Source organism: Elgaria multicarinata, chromosome 3 (assembly GCF_023053635.1).
Source record: "Elgaria multicarinata webbii isolate HBS135686 ecotype San Diego chromosome 3, rElgMul1.1.pri, whole genome shotgun sequence".
NCBI lineage: Eukaryota > Metazoa > Chordata > Lepidosauria > Squamata > Anguidae > Elgaria > Elgaria multicarinata.
This window is the reverse complement of record NC_086173.1, coordinates 64720217-64737717: the sequence shown is the minus strand read 5'-3', so window position 1 is coordinate 64737717 and position 17501 is coordinate 64720217. Positions and strand designations below refer to the sequence as shown.

At 43.6% G+C, this 17501-nt stretch overlaps 1 protein-coding gene across 1 annotated transcript; it reads left to right on the top strand.

The window, feature by feature from the left end:
- Positions 1-432: 432 nt before the first annotated feature.
- On the top strand, positions 433-11537 carry C1QTNF2 (C1q and TNF related 2). Its single transcript, XM_063123275.1, has 3 exons — positions 433-757; positions 7196-7450; positions 10719-11537. The coding sequence occupies exons 1-3, from the start codon at positions 661-663 to the stop codon at positions 11330-11332; spliced, it is 966 nt and encodes a 321-aa protein (XP_062979345.1). The 5' UTR covers positions 433-660; the 3' UTR covers positions 11333-11537.
- The last annotated feature ends 5964 nt before the right edge of the window (positions 11538-17501 follow it).

The window sequence follows — 17501 nt, the reverse complement described above, 5'->3', positions numbered from 1 at the left end:
AGATGGTCCAAGGTTTTCCTGAGCATAAGGCTGCTTCTGACATTCCTAGCCTATGGATTTTCCTTGGGAGTGTGGCTATGGTCATTGCCTGTATGACCTGCACTTCAAAATCTACCCCTACATCACAGAATGTATTACTTGTAAATACACTTCTTGTGAGTGGATCTGTAAGCAAACTCTTTGCCACACCCTGGTTGAAATTTGGCTGCCTTGCCGGGGGCCAGATAAAATTCCTTTAGGGGATTCAGTCCAGCTGGCAGGCCACCTGTTGGACAACCATGTTCTAGACAATGTACTCTCAGCTTTATGTTTGAAGAAGATGACGGGCGACTCCTGATCCCTTTAAGCTGTAACAGAGGAGGGGAAATGGGCGGGAGGAAAGAGAGAGACGTTTTTCCAATGAATCTGGAGCCTTCCAAGCATTCAGCCACATGTGTGCAAAGTTTTCTTCCACGTCTCACGTGACATGAGGCAGAAGCTCAAACACATTACACAATAATCAAAATATGCCTCTGGCAAAGCCGAGCCAAAAAAAATAACTGAAGCTGCTGCAAGGAACCGAGAGTGCAAATGAAAGGCGCCCACTTTTTGCAAACTTCAAGGGAGACGTTCAAACCCTTCATTTAAAGGAAGCCCTTTGCAACAAGACCTCGGAAACCTATGAAACTGAACAACAATGTCCTGCAAAGCAACATCTGTTTAAGATTCAGCAGATTTCCTTCTGGATGTCAGGTTCTTCTTGAAGAAATTTGTGCCCGTGAGTAGTAGTTTATATTTAATGTGTCTTAAAATAATTTCTAAACAAGGCTTACGGTTTGATCCTATGCATGTTTACTTTGAAACAAGTCCCACTTTCAAAGTGTCCTGAGGACTGCAGCATTAAAAACTTGAAGCTTGTGGAGACTCCTTAATAGGACCATTGGAAACCTAAAAGAAATGTGATGGGAAAGGCTGAGTTTAACCTAAGATAACTGTTTGCGCAAGGGCTGCAAACCTTTCTCCTCTTATGTGAGAGAAAGTTTTGAAAAGGAAGAGTCCCAAAGAATCGGTGTAGTCTCAATGGCAGTCCAAACTCTGCAGCTGAGTTCCAAGTTCTGGAACTGGAAAAAAGATGAACGAGGCCAACTTCATTCCTGCTGTATCACTCCTCTCTCTCTCTCTCTCTCTCTCTCTCTCTCTCTCTCTCTCTCTGTGTGTGTGTGTGTGTGTGTGTGTGTGTGTGTGTGTGTGAACTCCACCAGACAATGACTTCCTTTTTAAACCCCAAAGACCCTTTAAACACTCATTTGGTTTCAGCCAAAGGATTGTTGTTTTCATCCTAACCTCCTCCTCATCAAAAAGTCAGGCCATGGCTGGGAAGATGATCAATTGAGTCCAGAACAAAATCCATCACTGCCTTTCTCAACTGGCACCACCCCACCTCAGATGTTTTAGATTGCAATTCCCCTCATCCCCAGACAGCATGGGTAGTTGTACTTGAACACATCTGGAGGATGCCAGCTTGGGAAAGCCAATCTGTCATTTTTGGAGATGAACCGAGAAATTTTCTGTCTGAAGTAGTAGTCATAAACCAAGGGGGACACTTGTCTTTGTGGTCAAATTAAAGGGGCCGCATATTTTGTAATAGGGTCAGTCTGTTTCACTTATCAAAAAGGCTCCAGTTTACTTACCTTTAATCAAAACTATGATCCTTACACATAAAGGAATGCCTTTATGCATGGTTTTATTTATCCATTATTGTATGGTGAGATTTCATCTATACTTTTCTATCAACAAAAATTGGCTTTATAGTCATTATTGAGCTGTCCCTCGTTATTCTTAGTTCCTGGTGACTCCCCTCCCCTTCTGAGGGGTATCTCCTTTCACAAGCTAAATAATAGTGTGGTATGGTTAGTTCTTTTTATTTTTTTGCCTCCCAGTGACAGTGTTTTCTGGGTTGCTTAGAAGGCTTTAAAATACAATAGCAATCAACAATCAATGAAACAATAAGGAAGGAATAATGTCAGCATCAGTAAGTAAAACAGCATAATGAAGAGGTGCATAAACATTTCCCAAATTCTTCTAATCATGGAAGTTGTAGAACTTAAAATTTGACTTGGCTGTATTTACTCAATAGTAAGAAAAGAATACCCTGTACATGCTTAGAGGCTGAGCAGTTTCCATAATCACCACCTGGGTGCATGGCATGGCTTGTTGGAGTTGAAAACAATCCTCCAATAACCTATGGGCTGTTGTAGCCCTATTGGGTGGTTGTTTCCAATTAATTATTTTGATTGCGCAAACCAGGTCATTGTCTGGGTTTGATATCATAGAGCAACCTCTTACAAAGCCAATTGGAGACTGCATGTTTGAAACAGCAGTGGCACAGATTGCAACAAATTGTGGGTTAATTAACCCTTGATTTGCTGATATTAGGTGAATGGGGCCTCTCTTTCAAATCCAGGTAGGTTGCTCTTTTTATCCCTCCTCTTCAGATTTAATAATTAAAATAAAAACAAAACAAGTTCTTACTTTGCTCCTAAGATATTGGGAAATGGATTTTCAGGGGTCAGACATTCAGAGAAGAAAGAAGACACTGGTTTTCTTTCTCCTCTGTGATTTGAGGAAAAGGGGGAGAGAGCTTATGGACAATATATTTGCATAACTATCTCTGGCTATCACAGGTCCAGGTAAAGAAAACAGCCACAGGGATTTTGGTGATTGACTTAAACAAAGGTGTCTAAATACTTGCTGACATGCAGGTCCCTTGTGTTCTTGGGACATTTCACAAGACTGTGTTAAGTTCTCTGTGTGTTTTAGCTTTGGGGCAGGAAAAACTGAAAGAACCTTCATCTTTTTTTTTAGCCTTTTCTTGGGGTGAAGTGGGATCTCTTTGGCAAAAAGGCTCAGAAACTCCCCAAGATGGACAGACTAGGGCAGGGATGGGGAATGTGTGGCCCTCCAGATGCTACTGGCCTGCAACTCCCAACAACCCTAGCTAGAATAGCCAATGGTGCATTGTAGTCCAGTAACCTCTGGAGGGCCATACGTTCCCACCTCACTAGGATAGGAATAGGCAACCTGGTGTTTTGGATTACATTTCCCAGAAATCCTGACCAATGGCCATGTTGTTTGGGCCTAATGAGTGTTGTAGTCCAAAACATCTGGAGGGTACAAGGATTAGCATGTGGTAGCAGCCTATCAGTAATTCATTTCACCAGAACCCTTGTAAATGAGAGCCCCACCTGTAGGGGAAGTTGCCCTCCCTCTCAAATCCATAACGAAGTCTGTGTGCACTGGCTGAAGTTGCTTGGCAATGACAAGCCATTCATTACTATAATCATCCTTCCCCAACCCAGTGGCCTCCAGCTGTTTTAGACTTCAATTCCTATCAGCCCCAGCAAGCATGGCCAATGGTCAGGGATCTTTGGAGCTGTAACCCAACTACACATTTCAGGACGGAGCTATGGCAGTTCTTGTGACTGAGGCCTTGTTCTGATCCTGTCATCTTCTGGCGAATGACAGGAACATGAGCATATGCTGAGGTGTGTCTGAACTCAGATGTCTGGTTCTGAAAGTAGGCAAGAGAGATGCTGTTGAATAACCATCACCCAATTGGGGGTCTGGAATTCACTAGGAATTGTTCAAAAGCAACCAGGAAGAGAGGGAAATATTGAAGGATAGGCTAGAAGCAGAACTCTTTTTCAGAGACTCATTCTCTCCCTTCTGCGTGTTCTTCATTATATATATTTCAAAATGGTATTATGATAAGTTGTAACACATTTCTCCAGCAAGTGATTTGGGATGTTTAGATCTGAAGCCAAAGATGCAATGTGTGTTTTCTCTCCACCTCACCCCCTGCCCCATAAGCCACGTACACAATGATCCTTCCATTCCCTCCCTCCCAAGATCTGAGAGTATGGTTAAGAAGTGATGACAGCCTGGTGTTTTTTTTTAAAAAAAAGTTATATTATTTGAACTTGTGCTCTGCCCTATTCCTATCACTCTGATCAGGAAACAACACTTAAATGCATTTCTTTCTTTTAAAAGATATAAAGCATGCCACACACATATATAATCTCCCAAATGTTAATCCTTATTTTCTCTCATGAATTTCCTGTCTCTTACATTTCAAACTGAGGAAACTGCCAAGGAGGGGATGAGGTGCAGTGGGGATTGTTGTTTGCAATTTTATACCCACTTACTCTTGAGTAGACAAGTATGGAATTGCTCAGAAATGCTCCAAACCTTTAAAATAGGGATAGGCAGCCAGGTGCCCTTGAGATGGTTTCGATTACAACTCCCATCAGTCCTAATCAGCATGGCCAATGATGAATTATCATGGGACTTGTAGTCCAAAACATCTGGAGGGCAATGGCCTGCTTTAAAAGGTACGGATAATAGGGAAGAAACCAGCCCTTTTCTCAACATGGAAATATGATAATAGAAAAAGCTGTACCTGCTGATTTCTACTGGTTAGGCCCAAGTGGCCTTCTAGGAGTGCCTTCTACCAGCTTCAGCTGATAACACCAGTCACAGCCTCTCCTGGACAGGGATACTGCAATGTGGTCTGTGTGGAGCTGCCCTTGTGACTGGTCCAGAAGCTGCAGCAAGCTATTATCTGGAGCGGCCACTTTTCAGCACGTAACTCCTTTGTTGAAGGAACTGTCCTAGCTGCCAGGTTTAAGCTTCTGTTGCTGGTGCATAAAGCCCTAAACAATATGAGACTGGGATATTTGAGAGAGCACCTTCTCCCTTACCAGCCTGCCCAGTCACTGAGGTCATTGGATGAGGCCTTCCTGGTGGTCCGACATGGACTTGAGGTCCATTTAGAGTCCACTCAGAGTAGAACATTTATAGTACTGGCTCCCTCTCTGTAGAACTCCTGCCGGTTCATTGCTTTGTTTTTTGCATCAGCTAATGACATTTTTAGTTAAACAAACCTTTCTTGGGAAAAAGACCAGCCAGGCTTTGATTTTAAATATGTTTATTCTTTTTTATTTTGAATCTTTTTTCTTTACTGTTCACTGCTCGAGAATCTTTTTTAGATATAGAGTGGTTAATAAATGTTTTAAACAAACAAATAAAGGTGGGGAGTATCTGCCCAAAGCCAACATAGCAGCCTTGCTCTCTGTGTGCATGCTGTTTATACTTAGGATATAGAAGTCACTGCCTTAGATGTCCTGAATGCAAGCTGGCTCAATACCTCATTCCTTTTCTCTTTTCTTTCTGATTTTTTGCCATGTCCTCCTGGGCTACTCCCACTCTTTTGTTTCCCCATCTTTGTTTGACCCATGTTTCCATCTCTGCCTATCTGGGCCAGCCCAAGTCATTTTGCTGCCTGAGGCAAAGAACAAGATGGCGCCCTCCTCCAATTCCATGTTCAAAAGCTGATTGGAGAGGCAGTTGAAACTAGCAATGGGACAGCATCCTCCACCACACCTGAAGGCAGCAAGCTAGCTTAGGGGGCACAGGGTAGGCCGCTTGGCACACAGATCTCACCTCCAACACCTTGCTGCCATGTCTCAGCATCTACCACCTCACTCTGCCTAATGGTAGGGCCAGACCACCACCCATCATTAGGAACAATGATGGCACCTGGCTACGTAGTGAGCATCCCCTGCAAAGCCAATAGCTGTCAAATTTAATCTGTCCCATGGATGAGCCAGTCCAGTTGGTCAGCCTTCCCCAACCTGGTACTAGTCTGGATGTTTTGGACTACAGTTCCCAGGATTCCTACTGACTGGGGCTCATGGGAGTTGAGGTCCAAGACATCTGGAGGGCCTTGGGTTGGGGAAAGCTGGTTCAGAGTGCTATCAGGATGAAGTGTGGGCCTTCCTTGGAAACTATACATTTTTCCTTAGGGAAGAAATCATTTTCATTCACTTACAAGACCATGGAATTGCTGAAAATATCAGGAACCAGGAGTATATCAAGGAAATATGCTTCTTATTGCATATTCAATATGTCCCTTGGTTGTGTGATATAAATATGATTAATTTCATTTGCCTTGTTTTGTGGGAGAGGGAGAGAAGAGACTTGGGTGCGTCAGGAGGCCCATCCTGACTGGTGGCAGACCATCACTAATTCTTGTAAAGAAGAGGTCCACCAGGAGGGCAAGTCAACCCCCCTTCCCAGCCTGTAAGGAGAGAACCAAGAAAGAGCTGACCTTCAGCTTCCAGACTTGTATCACAGCTCAAACTCTCAGCCACTCCTGCTGTGACTTGCCTAAGGCCATTTCATCTGTGCCTGCGCTGGTGCTGGTCAGTTGCAAATCCAGGCCTATCCACTAGTGCAGCCTTCCCCAACTTGGTGTCCTCCAGATGTCTTGGACTTCAACTTCCATCAGTTCCAGCCAGCTTGGCCAATAAGTCAGAAATCCTGGAAGTTATAGTTCAAAACATCTGGAGGGCACCAGGTTGGGGAAGACTGCACTGGAGCCCCACAACAGTTCCGATAACAAGTCTGTTAAACTTCCTCTTCTTTAGGCTGTAAACTTTCAGCATCCAGCTAATCCCTGGAAAGAATTGGCAATGAGCAACATGACACAAAAAAGGTGTGCCCAGAAATCTGGCAGTCTGAGAAGAGAGTGAATAAAGCACTAAATAAATGACAGTTATTCATGATGAAACAGGGGAAATTTTGCAAATAAGCTTTCACAAGGCTAAGGACATGTAAGTGCAGATTATGTTGACAGTGTGTTAACCTGGATTTGTGTGTTTGTTCCAGCATAAACTGAACCCCCTGTGACAATGAAGATGATCAGATCTACTTCTTCTTTTTCCTAGAGACCCTCCACAAAAGACATAAAAGTTAAAATTAAAGAATTCTGACCTCAGGAATTTTTAGTACCTTCCACACACAAATCTACTGGGAGAGAGATCATATCATTGCTATGAGTGTCATTTTTGGGTAGAAAAGTGAGGTACAAATCAAATTTTAAAAATTGTGGCTGCTATTGCTGGGGGGGGGGGGAAGGGGGGAGCCAGATTCTTGATGATCTGCAACTCATCCAGAGATCTATCAGTAGATCTACCTTCTACCCACCCTTGGCCTAGCAAAATGATGCCATCCAATCCAATGAAAAGTGGCTTGGACCTGGACCTAGGATACAGGAAGTTAAATCCTATAATTCTCATCTTCTCCACCTTGATGACATTCATGCGTGCCTTGTTGTAATACATGTCCCTAAAAGCATCTGATTAATTTCTTCCAGGTATTACCACCATGATCTTCCTGGTTCTGTTTGTCTGGATTGCGCCCTGCATAGCTAACCAGCTTCTCAGTAGCTTTGTAAAAGCAGAAATTCAGAAAGGTTCCAAACAACTCATCTGCAGCGTGCCGGGACCACAAGGCCCTCCAGGCACTCCTGGAACTCCAGGTGCCCCTGGGAACGTAGGAAGGATGGGTTTCCCGGGCAAAGATGGACAAGATGGGAAGGATGGCGAGAAAGGCGAGAGTGGCGAGGAAGGTAAGAGACAACTTGCTTTTAAAACTCTGTGCATCCCAGAAGGAAATCCAAATCAGATGGCAATCTGTCCTCACTCTATGGGCTCCAATCCGATGAGCGTTTTATTGCACGCTCGTTACTGGGCACTCACAGATTTTTTGCAGGTCCCTCACATGACGTCGTCTGCCTCCCACGTGCCTTCCGCCCCTTCTGGCCTTCCTTGTGCCACAAGAAAAACCCCAGAAAGTCTGAAATATTTTTAAAACCGGAAGTTGCTGCTCTCTCCTTCTGTGTGCAGGAGAAGCAGCGTGATTAGAACGCCCGACCGAATGGACCTCATGCTCATTGTTTACCTCCTGTTTTGAAACAGGAAGTAACTGAGCAAGGAAACCAGGAGTGGAGAAGCGACGGTGGGGAGCCTGTTTTCCCATGTGTGATGGAGCTCTATCCCTCCCTAAATGCTCTCTTGTCGCATAGGCAATTAAAATAGGGAAAAGAAACTGTGTGCTTACATTTTCTAAGGGCCAAGGAATTAACTGTTAATTGTGAGGTCTGGCTGGCTTTGTGGCTTTGTCATGTCTCAGAAATGACTTTTGCCGTAGGTGATGTCACAACTGCAGGTATTAAGGTAGACCTTGATTTTGCAACTTTTCATGTAACCCGCTTCAGTATAATTAAGCCAAGGGTCATTAAAATGCACATTTTCAGCTGCCATGTTCAACTAAACAACTGGCTTTTTCTTCCAATCAAAAAGGACCATAGTAATAACACTGTACTGTGCAGTGTGTGTGTGTGTGTGTGTGTGTGTGATGTTTACCAAAGGAAAGGGGACACGAGAGGGTTAGGTTACAGGTACCCATAGGCTTCCTAGATCTCAGTTTCTTCCTATTTCCTTCATTAAATATCACACCAACTGTGAGGTACTGCTATTGTGCATTTCTATTGACTATATTTTTCCCCATCGCCACCATCAAGATGATGGTGGTCACATCTAAGGGGTGATATCATGGGTTAGAAGACACAGCAAAGGGGTGATTTTATAACAGCGGGGGCAACTTTTGGCCCTCCAGATGTTTTGGACTGCAATGCCTATCATCCATCAATATTGGCTATGCTGGAGTTGTAGGCCAATACATCTGAAATGCCACCAGTTGCCAATCTCTGTTTTATCTGAAGCATTTAAATCACCAAACCACAAAGACCACCTACTGCCCATATGACCCTGTCTGTGTGTTGGGATCATCATCAGATGCTCTGTTCTGGGTGCCCTCTCTCAGTCAGAAATGAGGCAAAGGGTGACCAGGGACAAGGAGTTATTTTGTGCAGTGGAATACATTTCCCAGAGAAGTCCACCTGGCCCTTTGCCTCCTTTCCTTTAGCTGGCAAGTAAAAACAGTTTTATTCAGGTGTCCTTTTGAAGAGGGGGGAGGGAGATAAATAACTTAGAGGAGGCTCTTTGCTGCTTTGCATTTTGTTTCTTGTTATTTTTTGGATATTTATTTATTTATTTATTTTTATGAACATACTGTTTGAAAATCGCTGCTTCAGATACTTTTTTAAAAAATAGTTGAAAGTCCCAGTATAAATATTTATTGAAATAAATACTCAGTCACAAGATTTCTGAAGAAACCAAGGACTGAAAGGACACTGATGTGAATCTCCCTTCTTGTAGCCTGAGTCAGAGCAAGGGTGACAACGAAGGCAAATACCCGTCACTGTCTCTGGGGAAATGGGGCACCATTATGTTCTTTGCCTAACCTTTTTTGCAAATGGCCAATAGTTGGATCCAGCATAAGTTCCTTCTGTCATTGACACATTCCAATGGGGCAGCAATGTTAGTCTGTAGTATTCCATTCCTGCATCTGACAAAGTGGGTCTAGCCCACGAAAGCTCATGCCTTAATAGTAGTCAAAGACCAACAGCCTATCCAGGGAATACATGTTCGCCATGACGGCAGTCTGCAAAGCCCAGATAGGCCTCATCACAACATCTCCTGGAATGAACGGCCAGCGCAGCACCCGCCTTAATAATAAAACACAGTTATTCTTTAAAGGCCCACAGGCTCTTTTGGTTTCTGTCAGTGAGAGGCTTTTGATGCAGTAAAGCTTTTCCTCTGGCAGAATGGGGAGGTAAAGGGGAGATGAGCGTCACCGATTCCCCCCTCCTTTTGCAGTCACCTGTGCCCCCTGGAACAGCAGGCGAGGTAGCACTGAGGCCTTGCTCCGCCTGCTGTCCAGGAGCTGTGGACAGGCGTCTTCAAGGCCCAGCCCTTCCTTCTGATGGTTCTTTGTCTTTTTTAAAAGTTCAAAGTTCATTGTACTAGCCAAAGGCCATGACAAATACATCAAAAGAAAATATTTATACATATATCCAGTAAACTGGTCTTAGACTAGGCAGCCCTTCAGATAGGGGACACCTCCAAAATAGAGCTCTGTCCTCTGTCAAAGAGGACACATGGTCACCTGTCCCAGCAGCAGAATAAAATGCTGGATCCAACCCAGTAGTTAGCATTAAATTTGAAAAATGGTATCATGGAACAAAGATGTGTTGCAAATGTAGAAGATAACAACTTATAGATCATTGTGGTATTTGGCCCCAGTTATTGTTTCTTGGGTATTGCCTTTAAGCATTAGTGAGTGCACCAACTTTTCCCCATTAAAGATATAGTTTACCTATGTATAAAGGTACAGAACCTCTTTTTTGTGTGTACACTGTACATGGTGATAGCGTGCACTAATTTCTAGCAGAATGAGCATAGACAGCGTAAGTGCTATTGCATTAAGACAATGACAGTAGCTCAAACTCTCACAGTAGATAAGGACTTTGTGTTGCACTTTCTGTTGTTGCTCATAATGATGTTCATAAGTACCCTACAGGTCTCATCAATAGTGTAGTGGACCCAGGACTTTTTGGAGTATCTGGACTTTCTGATTAGCAGGAATGATGATATTATTGAACATGCCCCTCAGGCATCCCCCTTCTCTCTAAGCTTTGCTGTATTCCTCACAGTCACCAGTGGTGGGGAAATGGATTTCCCCAGCGATATTGTATTGTTTTGTGCTATCCCTATTGTAACAAGTATTTTGGGGTGGCTTGTTGTCTTAAATGGACAACTAAGAGCCATTTGCTTTACCAAAAACCTGCACCAGGTGGAGATAAAAACTGCCAGAACTGGTTTGTTGATAGGGATCAACACAGCTGCCTGCATTTTTGGCTATGGGGTTGGTCATGATCGTTACCCACCCCAGCCCCTGATCTGAATATTCACTGAGACTGATTTATTTATTAGGTCCACAAGGCAGAACAGGAAATCCAGGAAAAGTTGGGGCTAAAGGAAAAGCTGGAGCCTTCGGCAAAGCTGGTCCCCGTGGTCCAAAGGGCCTGAAGGGAAACCCCGGGAAAAGTGGAGGGCCAGGAAAGAAAGGCCCCAGAGGAGGAGAGGGAGACCCTGGGATGCCAGGGCCCTGCAGCTGTGGAGCCAATAAAGCCAGATCGGCCTTCTCTGCCGCAGTGACCAAAAGCTACCCGAGAGAGAGGCTTCCCATTAAATTTGACAGGGTCCTCATGAATGAAGGTGGGAATTACAACACCTCGAGCGGGAAATTTATATGCAGCATCCCAGGCATCTACTACTTCACCTACGATATCACTTTGGCCAATAAACACTTGGCTATTGGACTGGTGCACAACGGGCAATACAGGATAAAGACGTTTGATGCCAACACTGGAAACCACGATGTCGCCTCCGGGTCGACAATCCTTTCCCTGAAGAAGGAGGATGAGGTCTGGCTGCAGATATTCTACTCAGAACAGAACGGGCTCTTTTATGATCCCTACTGGACAGACAGCCTTTTTACCGGCTTCCTGATATTCGCTGACCAGGATGATCTCAACAAAATATAAGGGGAGACTGCTGACACCAACCACCCCTAGCAGCAAACGGAGCATGACAGATTATAGCTGTAATGTACGTGCATCTTGAGCCCGATCTCTGCCGAAGCAGATCTAGCCTGGACTGTGTCCCAAAGCCACCGCTACGATATTTATAGATAGTCTAAGCCTTTGTGTTCCTTTGTCTCAAGCCTCTTAAAGGAGAATTATTGCTAATAAACTGAGTGTGCAAATGATTTATGTAAGGGAGTGGGGGGAAGAGAGAAGAGCAAATGCTCATCCATCACTGGAATTCCATCTCTTGAAAGGGAATGTTTGTGCAGCACCCTGTAAAGAACAGTTAATGTTGAGGGCACACTCAGGGCAGTAGGCAACTGTGTCATTCCGTTGGGGCAAATGGCATTGCGCTAGCGGAAATTGGGTTCCAAACTATGCGCCCGGGAAGACTCCAACTAAAGTTTCATTTGTGCAAGCGCAGCTGCTCAACTGGTTGTGCATTATGCTAGAGCAACTGTTTGCACATTCTGCTTGTGCAGCCTGTTGTGCAAGGCAGCCACTTGCACAATGGAAAGATTCAGAAGAATTCCACTAGTGCTATCTCAGTTTGCAGAATGACAGCATTGAATACTGCCCTCAGTATCCTTGCACCCCTTTTTTGCACAACACAAAACAGACCCTTTTTGTGATGCACAAATCCCCCACCTTCTCTGGGGACAGAATGAGATGCCTGGGCAGTGGATGCAGTGATTATAGGAAGCTGCCATATCCCAGCTCAGTTTTGCCTACTCTGACTTGCAGCGGCTCTCCAGAGCCTCAGGAAAATGTCTTTCCCACTTCTGCTGTCTGTAAATGGCGAGGGACTGAATCAGGCACCTTCTGCATGCAAAGCAGGTGTTCTACCCCGAGCGATGGTTCCTCCAGAGCTTCTGTTCCCTAAAAGCCTTCTTGGTCACTGTCCTCGTTCTTTAATGGTGCTGATGTCCTAACATTTTGAAGGGTTGCTGTAAAAAAAATCAATTTAGTACGTCTACATGCAGCAGATTTTCCCGTTGTACATTCCCAGTTTTCCCACAGTACATTTCCCACTTTTTGAATACACCAAAGTGGCAAGAAGTAATATTGGTCTTTGTTCTTATGAGGGCAGGGGGTGGCTGAAGGGACAACTAATATTTGTCCTCTCACCCAACTAATAACAAATGTAAAAACCAGTTTTTATTAATTTTAAAGCATGTAGACCTCTCTTTGAAACTCAGGCACTTCCAGGAATGGAAGGACCCCTGTCTGTTCACATGAAGAACTCTCTGGCTCTATCATTCCTGGGTCCTACATTTTTAAACATGAGGGAACAGCTAATTTTGCTTATTTCAGTTCTCCCAAAAGCCCCCTCTCTGGCACCTAGGGAGTGGGTTTCCTGCACTCCATCTTATCTTTTATCGGATGCAGACTTTGAGGCAGCTTACACCAGGCCCAGTTTTTCCTAACTGCTAGCCCCACACCTTTGCTTTGCTCAACATGCACTTCTGGAGAACTAAAGCTTGCCTGTAATGTTGTGACATTTTGGTTGGTCCCTGATACCAACCAATATTACCAACTGTAACCTTCTTATAGAAGCAATGGATGATCGTGATTCTCTGCCGAAAGAAAAACGAAGAAACCCCTAAAGGCAAAATAAAAAGGAATAATATATTCATCTTAAAAAGATGTTGACAACACTATTAGATAGTGGGGAAAAGATTATGAGGCTCATGATCTGGGCTGCTTCCAGACAAGCTGTTTATCCTGCAGTTGCCCTGCCTCAAGCATGGAATTTTATAGGTGTCTTCTATTTGCATCCCTCCTATGTTTTCCCACTGCCCCTTCCTTTTCTTTTCTTCCTGTAAAAAAGCTCTGTTAGGGAGGAAAATACAGAATAGGTGTGCAAGGCCTTTTGATTCGGAGCACTAGGAGCCATCCACCTGGACAAGCTAAAAACAACAGTGACCTGCTTTGCACAATAAAATTAAGCCACTGTGGCATAAGCTATGGTGGAATGTACAAGGTACGTGCCAGCTGCCATTTCCCTAACTATCTGCCTGGGCATAGCTTGTCGTGTCATCCGAACCCGGACGGCATGGCTTGTTGAGGGAGAAACCACTCTCAAATAACCCATGGCCTGTTGTAGTGTTATTTGAGGGTTGTTTCTCCCTCGCTGGCTTGTTTGATCATGTGAACCGGCCCATCATCTTCTTTAGGAGATCACTTTGCCAACTTGAATCAGGCATGGTATGAAGATGTTCTGCTACATCTTTTTCGCTCCCATAATTTTGTCCATGCATTTAATGCAGATCTCAGCTGAAATGAGTTAATTGGTAAAGAAAAAGGATGAGAAAACCACTTAAAACCTACAAGTTGTATCAGCCAAGTTGATAGCCATGCCACACCTTGAGACTTCACAACAATGACTAAACATTTAATGCCACCTTAACTTCCTACTGCACAAAAGGTTGCCTCAAGCTATACAGTTGTGCAGCCAAGTAAACGTGTTTTCCCGCAGGTACAAATAAAACTGTCTTTTAGTGTGCTCTTTATGCATACATGCCAATGATTGCAATGCAAGTTTACATTTAAAGGTATCCAAAAAAAATTCCGATTACTTGCAGGTAGGTAGCTTTCCATTTGCATTCATAAACCCTTTTGTGTCTACTGTGAAAAGATAAAGCACATAATTGCTTTTCTGTCACCTGGGCCATTTGTAGTGTATTATTGGTCATCTATTCCAGATGACTCTGTGGGGAGGGGAGTGTCCTCTGCCATACAGCTAGAGGGGAACTTTATAGTGGGAGAAACCTCACATGTGAACAAGTGAGAATAAGCTAGAACAGTTGCCACATCATCATAGTGAAAAGCATGATTTATGAGTGATAAAGGGACAATCCTATGCACATTTCTCATGGCTGGCTGTGGAATGCCGGGCATTGTAATACATTTTTCTAAACATGCATAGGATTGCAACCAAAGTGACTTAAGTTACTTTTTAAAATATCTCACGGTTTTTTCAGGATAATAATCATGTATCTGTATCCTCTTCAACACACCACTACTTCAATTTTGGGGCTGCAGAATTCTCAGAGGGGCTTAAAACCCAAAGGACATTTGTATTCATAACTGACCTTCTCAGCAAGTGAAATGCTGCCCATTCTCTACATTGTAGCTGTGTTTACTTTCCCCTCAGAATCCTGCAAGCACATCAGACAGCTTTCATATGGCAGGAAGTGACCTGGATAATCATAGACAGTACATTTGAGCTTGGAGTCAGATCCTTGAAGGCATACCCTTAAGCAACGGGGAAGATATTCCGAGATTCTGTTGTTTTGACAGTTGGGCAGTTGTCAGGAGTTCTCAGAGATCAACTTAGAAGGAGTTTCTCCTTTTTACAGATCACATATATTTGGTAACTATTTAAATCATTGTCTCTTTTTTCCTTTCAATAAATTCATGTTGGATGGCTCTCTAACAATACTATCGTTAAACTTTTAAATGATAGTATTTTATATATTTTTAGCAGACACCAGTGTGTCTGCTAAAAAGACCACCTCTAGAAATAGGTTGCTGCGAAGTTCTCTACTTTAGGTTGTTATGAGACAACTTTGCAACCATCCACTGGAGGGATACCAACACTGAGATGAAACTTTAGGAGGTGGAGAAAATATGAGTTAAGGCCAGCTAGGCAGATCTTGAAACACTGGTCCTTATGCACTTTTAATAGCTCATTCTTTCCATCCTCTGGTTTGAATAGTTTCAATGTGTGGATACTGGGGAAGAACTTGAAATACACATGCACTTTTTGTTTAAGGATAGTAATCTATGGCATACCAAAGAAATCTAGTCTCTTGTGGTGGTCTGTTTGAATGTTCTGTGTCACATGGGTTGGTTTCCTGATGAGATTCTAGTGATATTTGAGAGCTGCTGTCTTGTGTGGGTGCTTTCTTGGTGGACAGTGCAGTGAGCCCCCAATGAAAATGGATACATGAAAATGGGAGTACATGGCTTCCCCCCACCCCAGAATTCTTATGGTGTTTTTATACTGGGATACTTAAGCTCAGGCATGGATGTGAATAAATTGTTTTACTGGTATTCTGTACTTGTCTCTTGCTGCACGCCATGTTAATCAAATGCTCTGCTCTGCAAGACATGGGTTTTGGTGATGTGCTAGAGATGGAAAAATTGTGATTTCTCTCTCCCCCATGGAAACTATCTGATAGAATGTGTGGGACACTGAAAAGTGTACATAACTTAATGGTCAAGGATGAGTGACCCTGGAGGTGTACTAGTACCTCATTGTTACTGTGAATTTGTGAGCACATCAAAAGGATGTTACATTTTTTGGTGCTTCCCCATTAACCCACTCTCAGCTCTTGGTTATACCTAAATATGTCCCTAAGACTCTAGAATGAAATGACGTTTTATTTCACAGATTATTTCTTTTCGTCTGTGTATGTAACATTGTAATGGCGGAAAAACAAAGGACCCCAACATTAATCTTCATCTGAACACAAGGTGGATGGTGACATGGCTGGAGCCTACTTAGAGTGGCCATGTGTCCTCTTCTTCAGTCCTTTATTTGAAGGGCACCACCTTTATTTTAAAGGTGTACTCTGTTTGAAGGTCCAGTCCAAGTCCAGTTAAAACATAAAGAATCTTAAGCAGTTGCCCATCAAGTTAATTCTAGTTCAGCAGACTGAGCAGGTCCACAGGTCACCTGGTGAGAGTCTTCCCCACTATGGTGAGAGGTATTATACTACTGTTTTAATTATGGTAACAATGTATCTATCTGCAGCTATACATATAAATTAGCATATGGACATTTGATACAAATACACGTTGGGTTTTTTGTGATGTGTAAGTGATCACCTCATTTGTATGTTGGGGGGGGGTCAGGTGTCTCGGTCAAGGGCTTTATTTGGATCAGCTCCACCCATTTAGCAATCCAGTCCTCTTGACAAGCAGACAAGGGGAAAATATGGGCCAAATATTCTAGGAAGCAAAAATTCAGCAGGTAAGCCTTGTTTTTATGGCATCTCCATTCTGGAGATGATGATGATGATGCCATTTTTATTTTTGCTTCTCAGACAGCTAGAAAAGTTGGCAACATACTGTGTGTTAAGTGGGGGAGGTGGTCTTTTTTCTTTCTAGGCCATCTTTCTACAATTAAATATAAAGCACAAAGCCTCTGCGTTTGGACAATTGATTCCTCCTCTCTCAACCCCAGGGGAGGGGAGAATAGTAACAAAAACAGTGTGAGGGCAAATGTAATAAAGGTGCACTCCTATGCATGTTTAGATAGAATAAAATCTTACAGGGCTTTTCTACCTGTCTAAGCATGCATAGGATAGTGCTCTAGAAGATCACTTTTGCAAAAATTAAAAATGCTTTATAAACAATAATAGTATCAGAGATCTTCATGCAGACCTGTCCTTGTAAGCGTTCAGAAATTTTGTAAGACTTAGGTTGCAATCCAAATTCAGTGCTGGAAGTTGTAGGACTTTTTTCCCCCTGTTTAAACATGCATAGGATTGCAGCTTATTTCATGTTCACATAATCATTAAGGTGGTCATTTGCCAGGCTTGCCAACATACCCATTCATCTTCCCTTCCGGAGTTGTCCTAGTGTGTGCGCTTAACTCGCGATAATAAAGAGTCTTTCGCATATAAAAAGCAGAGAAATGCACCCTCTCCCCCCGGGAGTGTCCGGGCCATTTAAATTAAGTGATCATTCAACTGTAGTAATTGGCAAGATTATCGTCCTAGCATTGGCTAGTTAATTAACACCTGTAGAGGTCCCAAAACCCATGGTCCTTCACCCTCAAAGGGATAAAGTTAAATGTCTTGATAAGTTCGGGTTGCACGCAGCGGTTTCAGGCCCTTTTGACATTCCTCTTTTGGAGAACGACGGTGACAAGGAGACTTGGAGACATGGCTTGAGACCTGTTCTGGGCGACTCCAAAGAGCACGCCGCCGGGATCCAGGAACGACGTCAGGCGGGTGCCCAGCGCGAGCCAGGCCATCACAACTCGGTCGCAGCAGAGCAGGAACAACGGAAGAGCGCCGGTAGAACTACGATACCCAGAAGCCCCGTGAGGTGCGCGCGGGCGCAGTGTAAAGCCGGTATTGTGATCCCTGTCTCTCCTTCTCTCGTGATTGGG

Excerpts from the sequence above, each read along its gene's own strand:
- C1QTNF2 (XM_063123275.1), top strand. The coding sequence starts at position 661 with ATGAAACTGAACAACAATGTCCTGCAAAGCAACATCTGTTTAAGATTC. Across the intron at positions 758-7,195 it reads TCTTGAAGAAATTTGTGCCC|GTATTACCACCATGATCTTC; the intron begins GTGAGTAGTAGT and ends AATTTCTTCCAG. Across the intron at positions 7,451-10,718 it reads AGGCGAGAGTGGCGAGGAAG|GTCCACAAGGCAGAACAGGA; the intron begins GTAAGAGACAAC and ends TTTATTTATTAG.